This window comes from Polyodon spathula, chromosome 13 (assembly GCF_017654505.1).
Source record: "Polyodon spathula isolate WHYD16114869_AA chromosome 13, ASM1765450v1, whole genome shotgun sequence".
Classification (NCBI taxonomy): Eukaryota; Metazoa; Chordata; class Actinopteri; order Acipenseriformes; family Polyodontidae; genus Polyodon; species Polyodon spathula.
The window spans coordinates 10882250-10909901 of NC_054546.1; the positions used below are offsets into that span (position 1 = coordinate 10882250).

At 36.0% G+C, this 27652-nt stretch overlaps 1 protein-coding gene across 8 annotated transcripts in view; it reads right to left on the reverse strand.

The window, feature by feature from the left end:
- Positions 1-27652, reverse strand: part of LOC121326197 (zinc finger MIZ domain-containing protein 1-like) — a 147533-nt gene that overhangs the window by 37674 nt on the left and 82207 nt on the right. For all 8 annotated transcript variants that reach the window (XM_041269397.1, XM_041269399.1, XM_041269396.1 and 5 more), the window contains 3 exons: positions 19428-19548; positions 13398-13511; positions 8543-8648 (listed from right to left, as the gene is read on the reverse strand). In XM_041269397.1, the coding sequence (XP_041125331.1) occupies positions 8543-8648; positions 13398-13511; positions 19428-19496 (289 nt within the window). In that variant the 5' untranslated portion in view covers positions 19497-19548. The remainder of the gene's footprint in view (positions 1-8542; positions 8649-13397; positions 13512-19427; positions 19549-27652) is intronic.

The following is a 27652-nucleotide window of genomic DNA, read 5'->3' on the forward strand; positions in this document are numbered from 1 at the left end:
AAGCATGACAGGGCAAGAGCGGCCAGGGCTTAACAGTCAGAAAAGAGGGGCGGTACATGAAAGTGATGGAATTCCTAGCTCCATACACAGAGAGTAGTAGAAGGTCATTGTTGAAAAGTATTTTCGGTAGCTCATTGCTAGCTTCCCAACTTTTAGATATTTATTACAGGAGCGAGTGTTCGAAAAATGTAATAATGGTCATAGGAGGCTGTGTGGTCCATTGGTTGAAGAAACAAACTAGTAACCAGGAGGTTCACTGACTCATTGTGTGACCCTGAGCAAGTCACTTAACCTCCTTGTGCTCAGTCTTTCGGGTGAAACGTTGTTTTTAGTGACTCTGCAGCTGATGCATAGTTCACAAACCCTAGTCCCGTATCTTGTAAAGCACTTTGTGATGGTGATCCACTATGAAAGGCGCTATATAAAGATTATCATTCTATGGTTCCTGATGCTATGACAACCATGTTGCGTAATATCGTTTTCCAAAAAATGTTTTCCATCAGCATTTGCTGACCATTAAGTTTATACTACAGTTAACATTATTTGTGTTGAAAATTATGTAAGAATTAACAGAATTTAATTTACTTTTTATTAAAATACTGAAAGTAGGTATATTCACTACAAAGCCTCCACTGCACATCAGCACTATGAAGTATGACATTAACACATCTAGTGCGCAATGGACTGATGCACGACTTTATCAGATGACAGATTCTAAACGACGGAACGGATCCAGTGTGCAAAGGCCTTAAGCATTCGAATGAAAAAGCATTATTTCAATTCCTGCAATTATGGCTTTTATATTTCATGTTAGCACTTGTTTGAGACCAAACAACCCCCAAACAGACACACACCTCCACATTCAATGATGCAACAGACCTTTGATACTATCACAGTTTTAATGTATCCAGTTCTGCTAATTAGGTGCCTCTCAAAGAAAACACTTGGCATACTTCACTTACTTGACGTTGTCATTTGGTTTGAAATTCAATAAGACAGAATACATTTTATTATTTGTGCCAGCATGCTTTATTCTTATGCTATATTTAAAAAAAGTCTAAACTATACTGTAAAGTTGTAAATAATCTTGTATTTTCCCCCCATCTTTTAGCATTTGCTAACCTTCCCCCTTCCCAGTACTCCGAAATTCCTTTTGCCTATTCAAGCAAGAGCAACTGGGAATGTGCCATTCTCCGTGTACAGGGACCACCATGATAAAGCACTTTAACAAGACAATTCCAATCTCTGTCTATAGTAATGTGTGCTTCTGTGGAGATTCTCCAACAGAAAACTGTATATTTATACTGTACATTGTATGATTGCTCATGCCAGGGCGACATGTAACAGGTTTTAACAGACACCATAGGAGTAAGACTACAATAGGCCTGCATGACCCCTGCACTGTAGATAAGACAGCTTCAGTAATCACAGATTAAAAGAGCAGACTAATCCTTTTCACAGTAAGGTCACGATTCACAAACAGCACTGAACAGCCCACCTGCACTGGACATCTCTCTAGGCTGCACTTTCAAAACAGGATGAATAGGATAAATGCTCCTATCCACACTTCTTAACTATAATTTATGATGTGGTTTGTGCTGATCATAAATTGTAAGTACCAAAGCACAGTTCATAAATGGATAAATGTAATGTGCTGTAGAAGCACACACGGCAATCTTGAATAGATAATAATTACGGTTAGAATAAAAGGACTTCATTGTCTGAAAATAACTCGAATCAACTGTTTATTACATGAAGTTGACTAAAACATGGTTAATTCCTTCCCTGTATATTGCACATATTTTTCTGCTTATATAAGTACATCTTTAGTGTTAATTTTGAAACATGATGTGCATCCCCAATATTGAAAAGCAGACAACAGAAAAGGAATACATATTGCACCATTAATACCCTCTGTTTCAGAAATCCAAATATTCCTGAGCAGTGTTAGATCATTAAGGTTACAGCTGGTCAGGTTTAATTTTATCAGCAGTGACCCACTTTGAATCCCTGCACTGATTTTTATTTTCATGCAGCAAACATAAAATTAACTCAGTGTTTGAGTAACACTAATTAAAATAAACAAATCACCTACAAAAACAGGAGTACTATGATTAGAATAACCACAGATGTGGTTTTTGTAGCTTCAGAGCATCACACTAGAAGGTTGTAGCAGTGCATGTACACCAATAAGAATATGTTTACACATGTTTTTCAGCATTACAAATATGACAGTGGAGTGAAATAAAACATGATGTAGATTAGAGTATTAGGTATCTCTTCACTGATAGGCAGTCTAACACAATAGTCCATTATATATAATATATATATATATATATATATATATATATATATATATATATATATATATATATATATATATATATATATATATATTTGCAGTCAGTCACACACTTGCTATGGCAACTTTAAAGAGAATGGTTAAACATGCAAAACTACATTATTACTGAAATGATTTAATTAAAAAATACCTTCATTTTTATACCCTGCTTTGCATCTAAATTGTACATCTTCTAGACACATTTTCTTGACAATGGATCCCCTAACTTTATTTTAATTAAAGTTATCTATTCTGAAAACGACCCAGAAATATTCTAAATGGGCTTCAAAACACTCCATGTCTATATTTTAGCATGTACTCATTATGCATCTGTTTTAATATGTAACATTTTTTATGTGTCTTTAGTATTGTAAAGTTTCTGTTGAGATCATTTGAAGTTAACTTGCTACACCATTCAGATTAACCTTTTTATTTATTACAACAAAATCAATTAATCTGTTTACTTAAAAATGTCAGCTACAGAACTGTTATTGGTCATTATTACAACAGGGGGCAGTATTTTCTCGTAATTGAGTCTTTGCTACACCCAAAAAAGTTATTATTCTAAAAACACAGGAAATTCCAGCTGTCTAGAACACAGTCCAAGTCCCAGGCTAATTTATAAAAATGCAGCCCGTTTGAAAATCTTGTGGCAAATCTAAATATGCTTGAATCTATTCTGCACATTATGGCAAATGATTATTATTATTATTATTAACAACAACAACAACAACAACAACAATAATAATAATTATAATAATAATAATAATAATAATAATATTATTTTAAACATTTATGTCAATCCAATCTGGAGTACAAAGGTAAAGAAAATGTGGAAAATCTGGTTCACTTATGCATTTTCAACACAAACTATTCTTTAACAAAATGTATGGGTTTAATCACAGCAGAATCACCATGTTAAAAAAGCAGAGCACAAAAACTGAGCTGGTATTGGTATTTCACTTTGAACTCCATCCACTTCCTTATGGTAATTATGTACTACATCTTAAAGAACACTGAACCCTATTTTCACATCTGTATAAATGTCCAATACCACATGACATTTTTGTTGCATATCCAAAATTAACTTTACTAAAATGTATGCCGGGTCATACTCAAAACCATGGGATTGTGAGACCAGATCTGCCAGGGTTGATGCAAGAGGCTGTCATCTAATCCTTCATATGTGGGATTTTAGTCAAAGCTGCTCTAGTAGCAATTGAATTGAATTAGAATTTTCTCATACTGGGCTTGCACCAGCTTCTAATCAATAAACACTACCCTCCAAACAAGTACAGGAACTACATAAACAGTAACAGCTACAAACAGGAATATTATAAAATATCCATAAAATATGCTGCTAAGTATTTATTTCCGCCCCCTGAATTGGGGGACATGCAGTAGGAGCGTTATACCCGAGGCGCATTATAACCGAGAGTTTTATAGCGAGGGAGCACTATATAGCTATTAGGACTGGCACTAATGATCGATACATCAAAAAAAAAAAAAGATATGTTAAACCTCATGTTGTTTAATTTCATGGGGATGTAATGAAATTATGTATACCTGTAATATGGTCCCCTGTCTTTGCTTCCTTTGTATTTCTAAATCCCCCCCCCCCCCCCCCCCCCACACACACACACACACTTTCAGTACTTTTGTGCAATAAAAATAAAAATTCTAAGATAAAAATTTTTTTTTTATTAAATTAATGCCTAGTTCTATTTTTGCAGTCTGTGACATTTAATTTAATCGAATCAGCACGTTCATTATATGTGACATCTTTCAGCTCGGCTCACCTCAAGCAACTCAAACCACCTGAGCCGTACCAGGCTGGCTCGACCCTGCACCGGCTCGGCTTAGGTGTGCAGGTGGAAAAGGGGTATTACATATCAACATACTGAACTGCTCACATGACACAATGGTAGTGCACAGAGCATATACAACACATTGTATGAAAACTTTTGAGAGATCTAGAATCTCAGAACTAATGTTCTCTGTTCAATAACAAACTAACTCCGGCTGTTGGCGGGTTCGACTTCCTTACTCACTCTTCGGTATCCTACCCTGGTTCTGGTTCTCCCTCACTCACTGTACTGAAGAGATTGATCAAAGAGGATAGACGGTTAGAGCCAATATGGGATGGACGGATACAGGACATATTACTGTAGTACAAAATGTGGTTTGCTATAAATTGGATTACACACACACAAAAAAAAAAGATTACAGGTTATGCTTTTGCTACAATGATAATTACTTTGTTTAACATGACCCAGGTAATTTAAGTGTTGGCATTTCAATAAGGAATTCAGAAATGTAACATACAATATAACTTAATTTAACTGCATCCTGGCACCTTATTATTAGGGCGTCTGATTTTCATGTTTTACCTAACTTCTCCCTACTGAACGCTTTTTTCTGCATTCGGCTTAAACCTGAAAACTCCCCGAATAGGCACATCAGTATATGAACAAATACATGTGCAGTTGTCTGTGATTCAAATGCAGCAGAGCAGAACTGGCGCCGATGACGGTAAGCTGATTTAACTATTACAAAAATGTGGCTTCTTCGTGGCTTCTTCATATATATATACACACACACACATTTTTGGGGGGATTTTTCAAAATGACAGCAATATAGCTAAGGTTTTTGCTTTTTCTGCACACCTTTCTTGCCAGTTAATGGTTTTATGAGTGTGTGTTTAAGCCAAGAGCATTTAGATGTAACAGTCGATTGTTTCACTTTGTAAAACAGCATGGAGTAACACAAAATAAAACTTGATTGGAATGGAGAAATGATTCCATCTACAGTATGTGTGTGAGAGAGAGAGAGAGAGAGAGAGAGAGAGAGAGAGAGAGAGAGAGAGAGAGAGAGAGAGAGAGAGAGAGAGAGAGAGAGAGGAGCGAGATAGATGTCGTCAAAAGTTTGCATACCCAATGTGTGGAACTATACATATGTTGGGGATTTAAACTGATGACGACAACTTTGTTGTCAATACTTTGTGCTTAAGCATTTGTTTATTTCTTTCTAAATAAAAACAGAGTTCTACTCGAATATTCATTCTTTCTTAATTATATATTAAAAAAATTCCACCCGATTTCTTCACGAAATAATTCTACCCATTTTTTAAAAAAGCATTCGCCCCAATTTGGAAAAAAAATTCTCCCGAAAATCAGACACCCTACTTATTATTTAAGAGCGCCAATAATTACAAAATGATGGTGGCTATGCCTGGCTTGTATCGCTGGAAGGCTTTATTTACACATTCAGTCAAAAGAAGGTGGGTGTACATTCTATAAAATGTACATTTTGCTACAGTATTTAAGTTATTAAACAGTTGATCAAGGATTTTTCAGCTTGATAAATAGAATGAAAAAGGCCCCAGTCTGAGGATATTGTCAAAGCAACCCAGGCTATTGTAGTTTTCCCCTTCAGGTGTTGCAGGCTCTGCCAATTTAAAATGTAACACAAACCTTCTCCATTCCCCTATCCTACATATATTTTAATATACATCCTAACTAGATACATCTGTTTTAAAGTGTTCTAGTGGGGAGGATGGTAAAAACTGGCTTTATCCAGTAAATCTTGAACAGAGTCATTAGATAAGTTACCTCTGCAGCACACGGTTTAAAAAAAAACAAACAAAAAAAAAAAAAAAAAAAACACAACAGCAGCAACATTAAAACCCCACTACTTTTGGGTTAATAGAAGCTTTGATTGAGAAATTGACTGAGGTGAAATAAGTTTTTCTGAACACACAGTTGTGGTCCTTTCACCTGAATCAAAGTGACAATAAAGCCTGGAAAATGACAACAACAAAACAATAAACAACAAAACAGAAAACCAGGCATTACATGAAAAAGTGATCCATGGGTGACAGATAATCTACAGGTGACCCATATTTGAACAAAATCAGACTTTTATAAGGACCCAACTTTTACCTCTCCAGATAACACATTTCAAACGGCTTTGAGTGTGAATCATCAATTATTCTGTTTCATTTCTCCTTACTAATCTAGAAATGAACGCATTTCAGTACAGAGCTGTACGCTGGTAGAGTCTGAATCTCTTCCAAACAGGCCTACTGCAACACAGACACTAAGTTGCTGTCTCTAGTATCGGATTTCCGAACCAGTGCCGCCATCCTGGCCATCACGTGATGTGCTCACTGCAGTTTCTCAGCAAAGACTGGGTGCACTTTCAATACAACTCTGCCGTCAGGCCTCTAGAGTGGTTTTAAGAGCCATCTTTCTGACAAGGCTCCCTGTATGCTCTGCTTCTGTCGCCCCCCTGTCTGGTCCCCGAATGCCCTTGTGACAAAGGTAGAAAGCATCCAAGTTCAATGAAGGAACAGAGCGATGACTACATATGTACTTTAGTATCTTATGATTTGTGCATCTAAACCACTGTTAGTCATTTGACATAAACAAGGTGCTAATGATTATGCAAGGGCATAACAAATAGACAGTTAAAGAACTAAACTGAAACAAATCTTCTTGGACTCAAGCAAAATCACATTACATTTTATTGGTGCTCGAAAAGATTGCACAGTAGTATCTCTTAGAAAACAAAACACACTATCCTGCCTGCACAACCAATAATTGTTTTATCGAATTGGCAGTTCCCCTGAGAACAGATTAGTTAAGCTTCTCAGACATGTACGATTCCTGCTGAGCAGGGGAAAAGAAAAAAAAGAGTGCTAAAAGGTCTACCTACTGCATTAGATAGGGGCAATAGAAAAACACAAATGTGGATTTGCTGTGGAACTGGGACGGTCCCACAGCCATCTGACTCATCTGCAGAATCTTTTTTTTTTTTAACCTACATATATTTAAAGAAACAGAAAACAAAAACAATCTACAGTATCCAGTTCTGCACACTGTATGATGAATTTAAATGGATGCAAGAACATGTTATATTTTTTGACAAATGTACAAGAAAAACAGAACATTTCAGAGGAACTTGTTTCAGAATTTTCTGCAGATTTTGCCCAAACTTTCTAAAGATTTTGGGTTGCATGATGTTTAGCTGTACAGTAATTTCTGATATGATGGTACAACCATCGTGTATTACAATTTTCTGTGGATTTCTATTGTCCATACCTATAAATGAATAATAATTTACCCTTGGTATTTTCTGAAATACTATTGTAACCCAATAAACAATAATTAAAGTTAGCAATAACAAAATTTTGAAGTCCATATTTTCAGTTTGATACATAGCTAAAGCTGTATTCAGTAAAGTGTAATATTAAAATAAAGTAACGCCATCTCACAAGATGCAACCCCAGGTTCTTCCCTGTTCTCATCCAATACAGGGTTCATATTAAGTGTCAGCAAGCTTTCCAAAAAGTCTTTCTGAGTCAACACGCACTTTAAAACACAGGTAGCAGCACACAGTTATTTGAATGGAAGGACAAGCACATTATGGAAATGCATGTTATCTTATTCTCCCAGTCAATACGATTGTACCTGTGTTGTGAAGTGTATCCCAGATTCAGAAAGTTCTAACCTTAGAGGCTCAGGTAGACCATTGGTTCTTCAAGTGACATTAAATATCACTGTACAGTGTTTCACATGATAACTTGATACATTTTAAATATTCATACACGCGTTTAATAATTAAGACACCTTGCAGAAGAATGTACATATATATATATATATATATATATATATATATATATATATATAATATATATTATATATTATTGATATATAAGGTTAAAAAAAATAAATGAATACATACATTGGGACACAGCGTCCCTTGACATAAAAAAAAAAAAAACTAAATAAATAAAATCAGCAGGTACTACATTATAATTGTATGTGTAAATGTGTAAAATCGTGTTTACCACGTTTGCACTTAACTACAGAAGACAATATGTACATAAAACTAGTATAGTCGGGTACAATTTGACAGAAACAAAGCACTCCTTGTTACTGTAACACTGTTTAAGTAAGCCAATTATTTCTGAAGTTACACAGTTTTGCAATAGGGTTCTCAACCAGATTTAATTACAGGAAAGTAGCTCCAAATTATGGACAGCATTCTAAATAGTGATACAATTAAAGTGCATCTTCTTGTGAAACAAATAGCCACATTAAATAATTCTGCAAAGCTAGCACCTGTCAGAACAACATCTTAAATCAGTAGCCTAAATTACATTTTAATTGTAAAACAGAAAATAATCTTTCTTCCTACCTGCTGACTTTGGAGTAAATTTGTCCCTGTTTGCTGCACATACAGCTAGAAGTCTGTATCCAAGATCCAAGTCATACCCTTGCTGTGCAGCTACTCTGCTGACAACCTGGACAAAAAACAGATGGAGAAATCAATATTTATGATATGTGTAACAGACAGAGCAGATTTCCTAGAACAATGTAGTTCCCTCCAGGGAAAAAAAAAAAAACAAAAAAAACAAAAAAAAAAACACTGAAGGCATTTTGATGCTATAGGAAAGCCTCAATGTTATTCTCATCTATTATTTTAGGAATGCAACTTAAACTATTTACTCTAACATTATTTGACATTATTAACGAATTCTATCAGTAGTCTGAAACAAGACTAAGGCCATATAGTGTATGGTACTGTAGTTTCAAATGCAGTTTAAAGGGGTCTGTCACAAGCACTTTCACTTCCACACAAGAATGACCTACTCTACTGTACTTTCATATTGTATAGCCTTTCAAACAGGTGGCTAACATAAATCATTTTATGTGTTTAACCCAGCCAAGAATGTTACCACTGGACTAAAACAAGCAGCTCCTCTTCAGCTATAGGTCAGAACCTGTAGTTTTCTGAATTCCCACCTGAAGCTGTTATTTTATATTAAGAGACGCTGCAAATTATTGATTTGCACTATTAAATTAATAATAATTATATATTATATATATATATATATATATATATATATATATAATATATATAAGCTGTCGATTATAGGATAACTCGTTCTGCAATTTTCAAATCGCTAAAAATATATATAATAATACCAATATATATAACCCGATATATATATACGTAGTAATAAGATCTGCGGAGCGGTCTATGTTGTCCATCAGATGGTGCAGAGATTCTCAAACCCGATATTCAAATACACAAATACACTGCAAATATTGTGATTGTCTCAATAAGTGATGGTTTTCATACACCATTCAGGGCTTCTCAAACCCGGTCCTCGGGACCCCAATGTCTTCTAGTTTTCCTTCCAACTGAGCTCTCAATTTCTTAACTAAACCATCAATTGAACTAATAATTTTCTTAAATATTAGACCTTTTTTTAACTGTTCTTAGCTCCTAAAAAGTTGCAGATTTAAAGTTATTATTGAATTTTATAGTTAACTTGAAATCCAACTGTTCAAGAGCTGAAAACAATTAAAACAATCTAATTAAACACATTACAACTTCAATTAAGTGTTTAGTTCAGTAATTGAAAGCTCAGTTGGAAAGAAAACCAGAAGACAGTGGGGTCCCGAGGACCGGGTTTGAGAAGCCCTGAATGGTGTATGAAAACCATCACTTATTGAGACAATCACAATATTTGCAGTGTATTTGTGTATTTGAATATCACATTACTATTCTGTGCTTCTCTTGACTTTAAATAGGGAATACTAGCTATTTATATTTCTCATACACATAATTACAAGCTTGTCTAAACAAACACTTTCAAATTATAAATATATTACAACTACCCTGACCTGAGGCTATGAGTATGTGTTATAATACCTACTGATAACATTTTCAGCTACCCCTGACTCCAAATGAACCTCTTGATAATCAACATTGCATTGCTCAATCTGCTAGCATAATTCTTGCCAAATATAAGAAATGATGTTCTGAAACTTCATTTAAATCCAAAAAAACAAAACTCCAAAAGATGTGCACAAAATTAATTTGTAAAGAAGGGTAATGGGTCAAGAACATGCGACTTACAGACAATTAAAAAAAAAATGGCATGTATTAAAAAGGTAAAAACCTATGTAGCATTTTTTATTTTTAAAAGCTTTTGTAAAAGCTTTAGATTTGATGCTTCTTGAGACATAAGCATTAAAAAAAAAAAAAAAAAAAAGTCAAAACAGTATACAGTTGCTTTAGCTGACAATGCAAATTTGAGATTGAGAAGTCTGCAGTACAATCCCCCTGTAGAGGTTTCCATCAATTCTGCATATCAAGAAGCAAACAGGGAGCAAGGTCTGTTATTTTTTTTTTATTAGTCTGTTACATTTCCTGGAGAGGAACTTATTTTTGAAGTGCAAACATAATCTAAATTCACTTAGACATAAAACTGCAACTTGTAATAATAATCATAATAATTCATGCTACAAACAAACAACATTACTTTGTTCAAAGGTAAAAACATCAATAAATTAGGCTGTACAAGCAACTGAAATGTATTGAACACAAGAAAGCCATCTGTAAAACCAGATTTTTCCATGTTAATTATATTTTAAAGAAAATATATGTTCACAAAACAGAATTTAAAATGTAATATTCGTCATTAATACAATCTATATGTTAGGATGGCGTTTCACTTCTCTACACAATGGAGGTGTTAACATGATTTATCTCAGAAGCAAAAACTGTTGGCTAAACTTTATAGAGAATAGGGCCAAAGTCAACAGCCAGAAGAACCAAAAGCTAAATTCTAATCAAATGGGCCAGAAACTGCAGCACAGACCCCCATGGCTATAATGCAGGGGAAGCTCTTGGTCAACAGATTACTCAACTTCAATCATATGTTTCCAGCACATACAAAGTGAAAAGAGTAGGTTTAACGGTGTACAGCTGGAATCTTTTGGGTATTTTCACTGCAGGACACAAATTGGCCGCCAGCCCTTGATATAAGAAGGACACCTGCTGTTCCACACTGAAGTGATGAAAATGGCACAACTGCATAGCAAAAGTAACTACATTCTGAATTTCACATCAGTTAAAACAAAAACCTTGCTTTACATTTCACCAATAGAAATAAAATATTTCCTTTTATTGATAAAATCCATGGACTTTAATAACTTATCTAAGCAAACCAAACCAAAACAAAAAAAAAAAAAGAAACACACATTTAAAACTGCTCCTTCCCCTATCCTCTTCCTTTTTAATTCCAACCTGGCCTGCTAAAAACTGTGTGAACTAGAAATGTTCTCAGTGGGATAAGGAACTTGAAAGAGTTTCCAGATAATCCATTGTTAATTTCACTGATTCATCACATTTCCTTAACAGGTAGTATTTTAATTACTCTAACTATCCCACTCATGAGGAGGTTACAAAACCCAATGCTGCAGCTCATTATGGACTTCAAGTACTGATCAGATTTGACTTGCTGAATCCGAAACATCTGTGTTGAGAGACCTGGGTCAGCTCAGAAAGTCAACAGCTGGGAGCTGTAGCTGCGCAACAGATTCAATATAACAGTGTTAAAGCTTCAACTAAAAATGTAAGGAAGACACACATACCTATGGGTGCCTTCACTATATCCCTGTTGCCAATGTTGATTAAATAGACCTTTTCATTAATTAATTTTTACCAGTATGTTCAGGTAGCTTCAATTTACAAAACTCCACCAATTAGTTGTTCTGTCAGCACTTCTGTGTAACATTTCTTTATATTGTAGCTAAGCCAACTGAATGAAACACCTTTTATATTTCAATAGGATAAATTGATTATATTCTTTATATAAATGTAAGCTCAACAAACTAAACAGACTGCGGTCTGTGTAGCAACTGTGTATTGTGTGTGGGGGGTCCTCACTTATTCAGCAACAACTGACCCTTTAAAAGCAAGGTTGATCATACATAGACAATTCTAGAACACACAGCTTTTAATGAAATCACTCAATTCAGAACATTCTGTCTAACAGTGAACTGGGTTTGCTTTTCGAAAAAATAAGCAGGAAATATTCCATCATGTTGTGTTGTAATCTAGTTCTACATTGCTAGCCAAACAGTAAGAGTTACCACTCCAGGCTATTATATATAAGACACATCCAGTTCCGTGAGCCAAAATCTAATCTTCTGATGCCTTTAACCTTTTATATAACACTCCACTCACTGCTGCATGGCCAAGAAATACGTCCATGTCCTTTTAATCAGATTCTAAAGTGGCATTATTTACACTGAAGGCAGTCGCTGGACAGTTTAGAATAATACCAATCTAATATCTGTTAGATTTTATTCTAAGAGACTAAAAGTAGTATCTTTTACACTAGCAAATGAACACATAAAATACATTGCCACTGAAACAGTACCATGTTCTATTAGTAACATTACCACAAGCATGACACTGCCTTTGTGGTAGATGACTGAACATACATTTAAAATGGCAATGCAAATATGAATTGAATCATCTGCATGTGTGGAATTGGTGATTTGACTATCTATAGCCATTTCCTCTTTCCACTCTTGTAGGTAGGGTCAACTGGTTTTGAATTAGAACACAGCATGTTAATAAATAAAGCAAGATAACAAATGCCTTTAGGTTCAAAGAGTGTAAAATTGAGTGCATTTATTTGTTTATTTTTTGAGCTTGTGTTATCTTTTGTAGAGGCAAACTTCAGTATGCTGTACATGGTTTTTTGGGAATTTTGTGGACACATTATACACACTTATTTTATAACGTATATCATAAGAAATGTATAAATGAGGAGGCCATTCGTCCCATCAGCGCTCATTATATCTAAATCAGAACTATATAGTAGTATAAGTAAATAAACTGTTTAATGCAGGTCATAAAAGAACCATTTACATTTACACTGAATGAGATATGATTAGTTGCATTGGCTGTCCATCACTTTCAGGCTCAGGGGGGTACTGGTTATTAGTTGTCATTATCCAATGATTCCCTGTGACTTTGGCGACCTTTCTTAAGTTCACGCTGATGGCCCTTTACCACAGATTATACTATACAATCTTATCTGAAGAAAGAAGGCTACAAAACTGGCTTTGAGATATGCAATGTATGAAGCGTGGCTGTTTCTTTAACCTCTGTCACTGGTCCCTGACAAGCAGACAAGTTGCATAAAATCGCAGAGGGAGGCTACCACCAGACAGAGCTGACATACCGTCAAACAGCCCATCAGACTCTGCTCGAAAGGTCGCTGGAATGCCCGTGGATCACCACACCAGTCCAGGAGCTCCGTGGCCGCCGTCTGGAAATTTGCTGGATTTTGTAAGTGCTAAAAAACACACACAGACACACAAAATTAATCATAATGGATTGCATACTGTACAATCAAAACAACAAGTTCAGTAATGTGCTTTATTAACAAGTTAGAGAACCAGAAGGATTCTCTATAATGTAGGGCAACATGAATGCACTTTTTTTTTTTTTTTTTTTTTATATTTTCATTCCAGCTACATTAAAAATCAAGGTATGTTACTTATATCCAACTCACAATAAAAAAAACTTACTCAACAGCAGTCTATTGCTTGCATTTGTAACAATTTAAGACCTATCCAAGTTTAACAATTCCAATTTGCCTATATATTTCGTATATAGTAAGAACAACATCAATGCTGAAAGGAAGACATAGGTTACAAACAAAGTGAGACAATGTTGTTGCTGGGAATGAAGAACAGTTTTGTGGAAACAGACCGTGTGGCTAAATCGAAGTAGTCTGCAGAGCGCACTGTAGCAAATGCTAGTTCAATGCTGACATGGACTTGATGACTAGAGCTTTCTTTGTCAAAGGATATTTGATCGTAAAGCTTCACACTGGCTATGGAAGTCCTTTTTACCCATTTCTGACGGGGAAAAAAGGAAACATTCTTAATGTCTGTGTTCCCCTACCGGCTTCATAGATGTGCTAGCTACCAGTCTTTGTACCAGCTTGCAAAAGCCACTGTGCTACACTGCTGTCCAGTCTGTTACATGAACTGTATTTAATAGCACTTTTGCTTCACTTTGCTAACTAACCCTAAAGGCTGCAATTATCTTGCTCCAGATAACCCTGCTCCAGATAAACAAGCCTGCCCTCCCTCGGTCTGTCAGCCAGCAAGGTCTTCGGCCTTCAGGATCACCTTACAGCATCCCTTCCCTGCCTAATCTTTTGTTAGGTCAGATAAGTATTGGCAATGCAATGTGAATGAGCGAGTTTTAAAACAATAGAGAGAGAGAGAGAGAAAACAAACAACATACACAGTGTCTCTTTTTTCTGCTTGGTTGTTTAAATGTCTTAGAATTTATTTCCCTTGGTTTAAACTTTCTTTGCTTTTCAAAGCGTTCCTTTAAAACCACATTAATATTACTTAAAACATGTTGTATATAAATCAGCACAATGTTGTAGTATTTTGGTCAATTACTATCATAATTTTACTTTGAACATGACCAAGAAAAGAAAAAGGTTGTGTGGAAAGTTTCATATATTCTGTATCAACTACTGATTCCCTGTTTTTTCAAGCTTTAATTTACCTTACCCTCATTCTATTGCAGAATGGATGAATGTGTTCCCATGAAGAACCTTTAGGGGGCAGCACAGAATGGGCTTTCTATGACAAGTTCAGTCCACATTGTTTTCATGGGTTTCATTTGACATGAACGAGGTGTGTGAGGTGAAACCAGGTCTTCTTGTTTCAATAGAATTCATCCAAGGGCTGAATTTTGTTCATGTATTGAGCCTAAAATCTGCTATCAGTCAACAGCTTGGTCCAAAATCATAATGGCTAAACCACAATTATACTGGTCTGATTGGTTTGGAAGATGTCCAGGCCCACCTTATACCAATTGACACAGTAAGGCTGCCCTTAGGGAAAAACAAACAAACTGCAGAGGCTTGTTAATAATGCATGCTATTACTTGTGATGGAAAAAAAAAGAGTATACTTCTTGAGCCACCACCACATCATGTGTGAAGCGTACTGTGCTGGCAGTGCCATTCTACAGACAGAATTGCTCCTGTCTACTCTGCGGAAGTTTACAAAGCAGTGGCTGAAGTAAAGTAAAGTCACTTCTGCTGGGGTCAAATCCAAGCTATCAAACTTTGCCTCCAGCATAGACAACCTCACATGTCTACTGAAAGGTCTAAAAGTAACTTTTACTACTCAAGCTTAGCACTATGGTAACAGCCAATTCTACAAAAAATGTACTGTGATTATTAATTGAACCCAGAACTCAGAAAATCCACACAACAGTCTCATACATGTTTAAATCATTTCAATAAAAAAACTGTACAAAATGCATTTCTTTTGAACTTCATTTATTCTTTTTGTGTTGTAAAAACTAAATATTTGAGATAGCAGAACTGTTTGAGACATGTAGGAGGTGTATTAAAGTGTTTCACATTTAAAAACAGGAGTGCTGTGTCTGCAGAATTTAAACAGTTTCACAATCCAGCTACAGGAATTTGAATCCTAACCCTCTATCCTCCCCCCTTATAGTGTGGCAAATATAATCCATCCATGATGCAGGGTTTCTATAGGAGCATCTTCTTAATTAAAACTAACAGCTGGATCTGATCGCAATATTTCCTTAATCATTTTAATTACTGGAATATTCCAGTCTGTCAAGAGGGGAGGAAAGTAAGTTAATTGTTCTTATCTCGCTTGATAACCATTTTGCATTGTTTGAAAGAGAACGAGCCCTGCTGAACATGTGTATTGGTGATCTAATTGGCACAACATAAATGATACTTCTTTGTTATGTTATTATGTTCATGTTTAGAAGCCTATCACAAAGAAAACTGCCACCATCAGTGAAGTATAACTTTTTTTTTAAATTAGCATGTTTACATATAAGCAATTGATTTAGATTTACATAAACTACTTTAGGAATAACCTCTTATTTTCAAAAAACATGCGTTTGCCAGTCTCTTAAGAAAACATTTACTTTTCATTCTATTTTTAAAACAAACAACATCCCCAAGTCCCCAATCTATGAACCGTCTCAGGAGTAAATATCCTTGAACTGCTCTTAATAAATAAAAGACTACACTGTGGGTTGCTTTTGAAGCTGTTTTATTTGATAAACCATTGTTAATTTTAAATCATATACCCTGCTCTACTAACTGATTCATATCATATTAGGCTTGTTTTTCAATATTGCCATAATACAGACTTATCTGTGTAATTTTCCAACCCATTCTCCTCCCTCTCCCTCGACAGTATTACCTCCACGCAGCTCAGTTTTTTCTGTCAGAAGGAATGACCCCAAGGGAGCTTCTTAAATGAATGTCAGATGACTACATCCGCCGTAATAATGACAAACCTGAGCTACCATAGAAAACAGCTTGTTCAGTTTGGATGAAAAGAAAAGAAAATACAATACAGTGTGGTTATTTTTTTCTCCTATAAAATGCATAGACCACACACTGAAATTGTATTGCTGATTGTGTTCTTTCTATTAGTGTTATGCTTCAGCCTGTGTTAAAGCATTCCTTTTCAGGTGTGTGGCGATGCTTCCATTTTGTAAACAGAAACTGATTTACAAATTTTTGTTTTGAGAGCAGTTTCTATGGGCCAATCATTTTAGTTGATTTTTAGCTGAATCTTTAGGACTTGATGGCCAAATTGGACTGGTGTTGGAATCAATTCCAAAGGTGTATTGGAAGCATAGTAATTGCATTTTGGCTCTTTGAAAAGATACTTTCGGTAAATGAAGGTTGTTCATCACACAGCTTTAAGAAAAGTGGCAACAGAGAAAAAAAAAAGATAAATGCCTTTAATAAATTAGAAAATAATTAAAGAAAAGCGATACCAGACAAGACAACGTCAAGCTTATACGTGTTGCCCAATGTAAATCGGTTTAGTATTCATGTTTCAAAGAAGTTTGTAAATCTTCAGTGGAGGGGTATATATTTAAGCAAAAGTGAATTGGAAAAGGGGGAGAAACAACCCCACGGTGACCTGAGCCTGTGACCGGATCCAGCAATGTCTGACAAAGAGGCCAACAGATGACCATTTATAGAGGCTGTGGGAGACGGGAGAGGGGACACAGCTTTGCCCTGTGGTAGGGGGTTCCTGTAACAACGCGTGCTGCATCTGTGTAAAGAGGCCACGAAAAGGAGTTTCCATTTCCTCACAATTTCCTAATGCCTGCTTCAAACTTCTGTTTTAAATTATGTTGAATGCAGCGAATTAGAAAGAATCCAACTCAAATGTTTGAGTCAATTGTTATTAGTATAAAAGCCATTATTTATTGCAATTATATAGCGCTTTTTATACAAAAGTATCACAAAGCTCTTTACAGTACATAGCAGAAAAAAAAGAACCAACCACAATATGTTTGTATAACTTGTCACACATACAACTGCCACAGTCAGACCATTTAAATAACAGATTTAAATAACAGTACACACATAATAATACAAAAGCAGCAATTTTTAAGTTACATTAAAACTAAAGCGGGACACCACACATTATGGGACACCACAATAAAGTGCATTACAATAATCAATGCTAGATGAAACAAAGGCATGCATTAGTCTCTTGGCATCAGATATGAAAATGATTGGTTTAAGTTTGGCTTTATTTCTCAAATGGTAAAAATATACTTTAGTAACTTCCCTAATATGAGTCTCAAATGACAGATCAGGATCAAACTATTAATTTCTAATATATGCTTTGATGAAAGACTGCAAGGGTCAAGCTCATGTAATCCCACATTTCTTTTTAATTGGTTTCGTGAGCCCACTAGCATAAAACTCTGTTTTATCTGAATTCAACACTAGAAAATGTGCTTTCAAGATGATTCAGTAGGATGGAATGGTCTACAGTATCAAAGGCAGCACTTAGATCTAGAAGAGCATATCAGCAGATCGTTCACAACTTTGACAAGGGCCGTTTTGGTGCTAGGCGCAGCTCCAAAAACCAGACTCAAACTTCTCGAATATACCATTATGAGTTAGAAATTTTTGTAATTGAATTGCAACAACTCTCTCTAGAGCCTTATCTAAGAATGGTAGGTTGGAGATTGGCCCATAGTTATTGAGGATTTTAGGGTCCACATTGTGTTTCTTAAGCACAGGCTTTACCACAGGGACCTCAAGAGCTGAGGAAATTATACCAGAAGAAAATGAACCATTCATAATTTTTAAAATGTGGATATTAATAACACCAAGAACGTCTTGTAATAGTTTTGTAGGAATAGGATCAAGAGAGCATGTAGTAGCTCATATGATGAACTCTGTCGGTTCCTGTAAGGTAATCAAAGCCCCCATATTAGCTTTAATATGTGTAGTTGGTAACATTTTGGTCTACATGTATTCTATGTTGGTTGTCAGTTGTTTGTCATTTAAGTAACAATTACAAGAGAAACACGTAATGTACAACATACCCATCTGCAGGAATCCCAACACTATTTAAAGTGATTTGTAATTTACTCAGTTTCTAAAGTACAGATAACATTGTCTAAGAACATTAAATATAGGTTACAGTATATGTGGAAAAGTGTATGGGATAGTTTCAATTCCTTGTAATTATTTTAATCTGATATGTCTGGAGTATAACTAGGTTGGAGAACTCAACTTTGAGCAAGCAGAACCTTTTCTGTTTCCAACTTTAACAAGACACTGAACTAGACAAGGACTTTCTTAATTTTTTTTTTTATCCTAACTTGCATATACAGTAGTATTGTGCATAATTAAGTGCAGAAGTGTTATAAACTGACACACCAGATATACCACCCTTTGAATATTGTATCTATATTTTTGCATACTCTTGAAGTTTGCTGCAGTAAAGTGAATGTTCTGGTTTGACACTTTTTTCAAGACAAATGGCCATTTTTTTTTTTTTTTCAGATAATTAATATTCCTATATATTTTGACCTATATATTTTTAACCTATTGTTCAAACTGTAGTTTTGCCTTTTCCTAAAACCTAAAATTTGAAATCTCTTAGTATTGGAATCTGCTTGTGCTCGGTGCATTGAGTTAGGACACAGCCACATTACTAGTTTACTAATAATCTAAGGAGTCTTGATGCTTTTGGCCAGGAATGGAAATTAAACACAATGAGATATTATCCAGATTGTGTATAACATTCTATAAAAGAGAGAGATAAAAGATTGAGACAGAGAGCGAGAGAGAAACAGCAAGAAACTGAAGTTATTTTTGACTACATGTTCATACTTAAACCCAAAATGTTGAAACAAACTCTTACCTGTTTTATACACAGCAGCCGGTCGTTGGTCTGCTGTATGTGCCTGTCCATAGACGGTATAGTGTTCATTTTGATAGTCTCCCCTTGGATTCTACCTGAAAGCCATTAAAAGTTCTCCACTCTGAAAGACAAAGAAAGAAAGGGACAATCAATCATTGATGAGTTAATTGATGTCCTGCCAATCTGATGAGAAGTTCGTAAGATCCAGGGGCTGGTGTTTTTTATTTTCCAGGTGATATGGGATCTGTGGAGAAACAGCGTTTAAACTATAACAATGACACTCCAGTGTCACCTGATGACACCTAAACAAGCATAGCCAGGTCAGGCACCTCAACAAATAGGAAGCCAAAAGACACACACTGCGAGATCGTCCTTGGCATTTGAAGAACTTTCACTTTGTTAACACATGCAGCTACAGTACAGGCATCATTGTAAGGAGTGAATAGGGCATATGGATTTTGCACCAAAAAATGCACTGCTTTCTTATTAATCATCATCGAGTTGGAATGATACCTGGGTTAAGACAGACCTTTTCTGGTCCATTCATAAGCAATACTGTCTCAGGCAGCCTGTGTATAGTTTGTGTTTAGTGGGATGTAATTCAGCAATTACATATTCCTTACTCATTAAAACAAAATGAACAGGCAGTAGTATTTACATTTGCAAATGCCTATTGCAAAACTCTAAATCTGCCATAAAAGCAGTAGTACTGCTTGACCCAGTTTATCTCAGACAAGTTACTACACTGGAAGTGGATATTTCATACACTGCTTGCACTACAAAATGTCGGAATGTACATTATCACTTTCAAACACAATAAGCATTGCATTCAAGTTTATCCATTTTATCATCACAGCATTGATTTATCACTTGATTCAACAGCAAATAAATATCCCAAAGTGGCAGCTTTAGTGGCAGCTTTAAACACAGCAGCATTAGAATGAATATGTAGAAACAGGGGTGTCCAAGTCTTCCTTTCTCAACCTCTGTATTTATCACCATCACACAGAGTGACACATTCCAGAACACATTGTCTGTCTGGATCCCACACACAGTGTCACCTGAGATTGCTGTCCCACACACTCCTACTGGATTAAACAGGAGGCAAGAAATCTACTCCACTAGACAGCTAAAGAGCTTTTATGGGACCTATTTGAAGTCCTCATCCCCATACTTGAAACACAAGAGGGCACACCAGCACATTCTTCTCCATAAATTAAAACACTCATAAAATCATTGGGTGGATTTTCACCCAGATAGAATTTATTTATACTTTTAACCATTTCCTGCCATTTAATTTAATAAACTAAGGAACACATAACACTTTAAGCAATTGAACAAGAGTCTAAAAATTAAGAAAGAAATAAATAAATAAAAACCCCTACTGTTGCACAGGATTAATGCCAAGTCCCAAGCTATCTGTTTACCAATTATTAAGATATTAACAGGACACCACAGTAAAGTCTGTGTTGCCCATTTGGCTTGTTGATATCAGAAGTCAACTATAAGTTACAAGGTTAACAACTCTAAAGTAGTGAAAACAATTTTAACCAAAAAAAAAAAAAAAAAAAAAAACACTTACTGTAGCTCAAGATTACTGTTTACAATTCAAATTATAATTACTGACAACCACTACAAATAACAGATAAAGATCCTTCACAAGGGAGGGGAGAGCAACCCTACATCAGTTTCAGATGCTTGGGTTACTCAAAGCTGAACCTTTGTGAGAGGTTCATTCAGTAATGTCTTGGGGTAATTTTCCTCAATGCAAAAAAATACAGTTCTTAAAATTATTTCAAGCAACCTCATAATAGTACCTCACAGTTTTTAAAACACATGGAATTTAGTGAACATTTTCCACACAAAAAAAATAATTCCACATAGACGTTCAGAATTCTGAGGTAATTATTCCTAGATTCACAGCGTTTAATGAGGAACACAAACATGGGAACAGCGTTTCAGAATGCAAATGTGCAATGGTGTAGTTTACTACATGAACCAGCAGGTGGCTCCCTTCCCTATCAAAGCCAGGGATTCATTTTTCTTCACAAATAGCTGCCGCACTGTGTTTCTTTAAGCCTTTACAAGCTCTACAAATCCTCAGCTGCTGCTTCCTAACAGGGTGCACTCAAACCAACACTGTTGGTCTGACCTTGTGGTTATTGATTACCTATCTCCCCATTCCCTGCCACCCTTCACACCTCTGGCGGTTAGCAAAAAGATAGCTGAAGCTCTGCAGTTGTATGCTGTAGCACTTTCTCTTACACGCTGCTTTTTAAGACATGCCGTGCTTCCTTGTTCCAGGAAATGCATCCGTATCAAAACGGCATGACACTGAGAACTCAACATGTTATACAGTTTTCTTGCAAGTATATTAAATCACGTTTCTGTCTCCTTCTGTTACTTAGTGTATTGTGTTTCTGGAATAGCACAACATTAAAACAACATCACTTTAAAGACATTGATGAATACAAGTGAAACGAGTGCAGGACTTTAAAAAAACAACAAAAATAAATAAATACAGAAACTTACTTACAAATATATCTTGTGAAACTTTTTTTTTTTTTTTAACTAAATCCAAAATATAACTTGTGTAAAAAATATTTATTAGCAGACTGTAAAAGACAAGGGTGCTGGGGGTGCGGCAGCACCCCCTTGGCTTTGCGTGGCTTCTATCATATACAGGGGTTACAGTTTTGTTCAATGGTTTTCAGCACCCCCACTTTAAAAATCATTCCAGTGCCACTGGTAAAAAACACATTATAATAACTTGTTAAGGCATATTGTTCTTGTGCACAGATACTTGAATATGGAAGCAGCAGCAGCCTCTTCTTTCAGGTTATTATCATGCCAGTTTTAAAGTACACTCACTACTTATCAAGTCACTGTTCAGTTACCCTCAATCATTTGTTAGGTATCATCTAATAAAAAGATACTGTGTGTGTTAGTAAATACTTACACATTTGGGATTTGGATATAAATTCAAAAAGCATAAAAATACAGAACCCAATGTAACAGCTATTTCCTAATACTATATTAAACCACACACAAGTAAAGAACGATCTGCTGCTCATAGCACAGTTTACAGATGTAGATGGCAGCCTGAATACATTGATCTGACCCTTGTTAATCTACATCAGTTTCACACCCCATTGGAATGAACAGGACGTGATTCAGACCTAAAGATGTTTTAGGGTATGTAGACAGTGAAAATGTAAATCATCAGATAATTAAACACTAAACCCAATTATCTTCTTCTTAAAAGGGGGGATTTTATTCATAATCACAGCACCCAAATTACTAAAATGTAAATATGACTCAGTCAATGTTATAGTAATGCTTTGATACAAAATATATTACAATATGAAATATATTCACTGTAGGCTGTTATTTTATTGCACCTAAAATGTGGCTCAAGCTGTCGGGTGAAAGGTCCTCATAATCATTAAACACTTTGGAAAAGGAAATAGTTTTATTAAAGCTGTATTTATTATAAGCTGTTAAACGACTACAGCTGCTGGATTTCTGCCTGTTAAATGGCCAGGCACCAAGGACAAAGCAGTATTTGTTATGCAAGGAAAGCAGGAGGCTGGAAATGTGTACTCTGCTGCTGTCCATTGTTGCTCTACAAACGTGCAGTAATCCCCAGAAGACTCCATACGGCTTTGGCACTGAATATATGTGTTGCCTCCCCCCGATGCAGCCTTAACACGGTCGGGAATGGATTTATTTTATTTAATGTGGTTTGGTCTGCCATTGAGGCAGTCACCCCCAAGCAAGAGACTCATCTTTGCAGTCATGTGTTTTCAGACAAGCCAATCAAGGAGCCCTGCTGGTTCTCTCTCTCGCTCCTTCCCTCAATATTTTTTTTTTTTTTTTCATGACAGCTCACATAAGCAAGCCTACTAGATTCCTTGGGGTCCCGGAGCTCGGTGCACATAAATTGTTCAGTCACCAAGCACATCTGCAGCCTGATTATAAAAGCAAAAGGCAGCAGTGTAAGATGTAGAGCGCTCAGTCTCTATGATAGAAATCATAGGGGTGGGATCAGAGAAGGACTGAGCAATATCTCCTCTCTAACCAAGTGTAACATTTCACCAAGTCTCAGAGGCTGATCGCTGGGTGATAAAATGAGACAAAAGCAGATGGGCTGTCTCTTTCACCAGTGGTCCCCAACCACCAGACAGCAGGTTAAATCCAGCTAGACGCGACGTTACTTAGTGCCTGTAGTGTTTCAAACTTAGTTCACTGCCAAGAAGGACATCTTGCACAATGTGGGATTTAGGGCGCCTCACTTAAATCACCTTGTGTCATTAATATTTGAAGCAGACATCATACATAACAATTTGCATGAAATTTACCCATTACTGTGTAATTCTGAAACAGTGAAGACATATTTTATCACTTATGAATAAATACAGCAAACATTTGCCTTATTGACGCATTACCTGTTACACTGTATTTAGGAACCTGGCAGATTGTTTAGTTTGCTTCTGGTAAATGACCGAACACATTGCATTTTAAATTTCTTTAAAATGTCTTCACAAAAAAGACACCAGCTGCATCAAAGATCTTTTCTACTGAAGATCACACTGTCCAGTACAAGAAGGGTACACTTCACATGTCTGTTGTAATTTTCACATTTGTGTTTTTACTTTGTTTGATAATCCATGAGAATGGATTTAAAAAGGTGGAGCTAAATAATGAAATATTCTATAATTTAGCATGTCATTTTTCAAGTAAGCATTTAAATATTTAGGAACAATTGTTGTATAATAACTCTAGAGAAAATTATACATTTTGCTGCTTTAATAAATATTATCTTTAAAATCGGGAAATATCTATTTTTAAACCGTGAAACAAGCAATTTTTTACCATGAAAATTTTGAAACATACAAAATAACTGAACAAACATTTAAATGAACAAAATGTTCTCAGAAAGGCCCCCAGTAAGCCAACTTACCAATAGACTGCCAAGAGTCTTAACTATCTGATTTGGAACTTAGGATATCGATTTACATTTCCATTGTGGCCACGAAGGTGCTGGCTTTAACAGGAATGCCTTCCTGTTCATCAATGTTATGAGAATTCTGTTGCCTCATGAGTTTTTCTTTTCAATACCGCGACGTAAAATTGTTTAAACATGAAGTTTTATATTAACTCTTTCAATACTGCAGACATGTATACAAGTCCAGGAAGGACAACTACAAAACAAAGGCAAACCAGTAAACTAATCTCATACAATTTTCAGTATAGGACACAAACTACAGAAATCTTTATCCTTAGTTCTGAAAGATATATATTTTTTCAAATCACAGTGCATTTGGAAAAAAAAAGACTTGAACCCCATGGTGAAAGACCCAGTTTTTATGCCCACTTTGTTAACATTTCTTTATGTTTAAATTTCTGTCGTTAGAAATAGTATGCATTCTTTTTTTGTTCTCCTGGCCTCTGGTTTATTATGCATTCAGCTCACGTGTCCTCCTGTGACTGGCTGTTCATTTTTCACATACCATGCTTAATCCTGCCAGCTAAACTTTGAAATAGCAGGAGCCACTGCCCAAGAGGAGCCATTATGTGGTTGGACAGAGAACAAGACAGATAAAGCATGGAGGAGGAGTGACAAGCAAATAGTAAGATACATGGAAAGGAATGTGAAAAGGCTAAAAATGGAAAAAAGAGAGGGGGGGAGGGTGAAAATCTGAATCTACTGCTTTGACCCTCTGTGCACGGATGACCTTCGGCTGTAACCTTCCCTGCTGCAGGGGACTGTGTAACTCCATACAACATAACCCAAACAGAAGACAAGCAGGAACCCCCTCTGTGTGAGGTACTAATGATCAACTGCCGAGTGCAATGCTTCTACGTTCCTGGTGCAAACCCATGCAAGCAAAGAGATACAATATTGTCAAAAGAAATGTTAATAAAATAGTGTCAGCCCACAACTGAAATCGCATGGAAACTACCGCTGCAACAATCATAATAAAATAGCCCGCAACCAAAACCTAATTTCTTTAAGCAATTTCAAAATGATCACAGCTGACTAACTCCAATACAGACTGAACACAGTCACTGCTGTGCACATATCAGCCACACAGAGAGTAGGGTCTTGTGATTAATCCTGGTAATAGTGATTACAGTGGTAATACAGCTTCGTGTTTGTTTTGACTTCAGCTACTGTATTCTTTAAGTTTGATTCCCTGAAAAGTGCTCATACAAGTTACTGTATCTCTTACACCTGGTGTTTGTGGGGTTTTAAAAAAAATAAAAATTAATAGCAATAGAATTAAGTGAATCGAAACACACAGTGTTAAAAGGAACCAGGCTCAGTGGAATGGAGAGACATGCAAAGGTACTATACAACGTGCTACCCGAAACAGCACATTACACCAACCAAACACTAAAAAACACATGCATGAATCTGAAAGTGGCAGGCATTTTTATTTCTGTGTACAAACTACATAAGCCACAAGCAGCTGCACACTCACAATCTAAATCATTTGTGTTCCTTTATCAATGAGGCAGGGGGTGGTGGGGGAAGTATGCATCACCACCAGCAAATCAGCAGACCAGTGAATATGTTCTGTTCTTGTAGTGTAACTCATAAAACACCTGACAAACTCCTCTGAGGCTTACTGGAAATGCGTCTATATGTGGGACAACACCATCACCTCATGCACAACAAATCTCTGCTAATAGTAGGAGTGATTCTGATTTATATGCTTGGTCGCACACTGAATTATAAATCTCTTACACAAATCTTCCTTATCGCCTGATTTGGGACACACAAGCATGTAATGAATTCCAAAGAACAGATGGGCTGCAACCTTCCCTCACCTCCACCAACATAGCACTTACTCCTCTAATTTGGCCAAGATTGCTGGCTGCCATGTTTTGATTGTCCTTGTGTACACGTATCAGAAAAGCCTCAGCTCACAGAAAAGTGATGCAAGGAATACCAATTAGCATTTGTGAATTGAGTCTTTAAACCTTAATGCCTTTGAACGTTAAGAGAACTAACAAAAAAAGGGAACGGAAGGGCCCTCATTTTATATTTACAGTGCAGTATTGTCATAGCCTTTAATAAAATGACCCTGTGTTGAGAGGGAAGCTGTGAAATGCAATTTCCATCTTGTTCTTCCAGAAAATATCTGATGTGTTTAAAAACAGGTGAATTTGGCTAGATCTCGGCTTTAGGTTTTGTTTAAATACCAAAGCTATTAGTTTGCACCTACGTTTTAAATAAGCCATACCAATTCTACATTTGAAGACCATACAAAAGCACCCACCACTTTGAGCTGTGCTGTACCATATATTAAAACAACAACTCAAAAGGATTTGAATGTGCAGTAAGATGGATCACTCTGTTCTAGTGGGATGCAGCTACATGCAGATTTACTATGTTATGTAAGCTGAGATTTCAGCCGTCATATGACACACAACAATGTTTATCCCTGTGAGACCCCGTGTTGTAAATGCACAACATATTGGTTTCTCTACCCTGAAAGTGTCAAATGACATTTCATAAAATACAAAGTATATTTTTTTATACCCCAAGACCTATGGCTGCCACACAAAACTGAGAGAAACTTGGCTTCCTCCATGTGGATCATCTGTCATCTGCCTACATTTCTGCACTCAAATCTCACAATATCAGGGAGGTAAACTTCAACAATAAAAAAATCAATGTTACCTGTATCTAGACAGAAGATATTCTACAGCTAAATCCACCGCTGTAGCACATTTTGGAAGCATCGTGTGTGGGTTGTAAATGCAGCATCAGGTCATAAAACAATAATATGGATCATCATGCCTAACATTAGTCATAGCATTTGATGTCAGGTAAATAACCTGACAGCAAATAAACATTCATTTGCACTGATGCACAAGTATGTGCTTGGGGGGAAAAAAAACTTGCAAATTGCACATGGACAGTGATTGTACTACAAATTAGCCAGCAGAAAAAAATAATGTGTGGCACAGATATACAGTGCTTGACTTGTTTACTGCCAGGTAAATGTATCAGATAGTGCCCCCAAAAGCAGAAACAAAACATTTGTAATTGGATTAATATTCAATAAAGCACTATAACTGGCAATAATTGTAAATGTACAATTACAAAAATGTACAATTACACACTGTACATATTGACTGCTCAACAAAAATAGATCTAATTCAGATTAACTGAAATTAGAAACATAAATGGTTTTAAAATAGAAAAATAT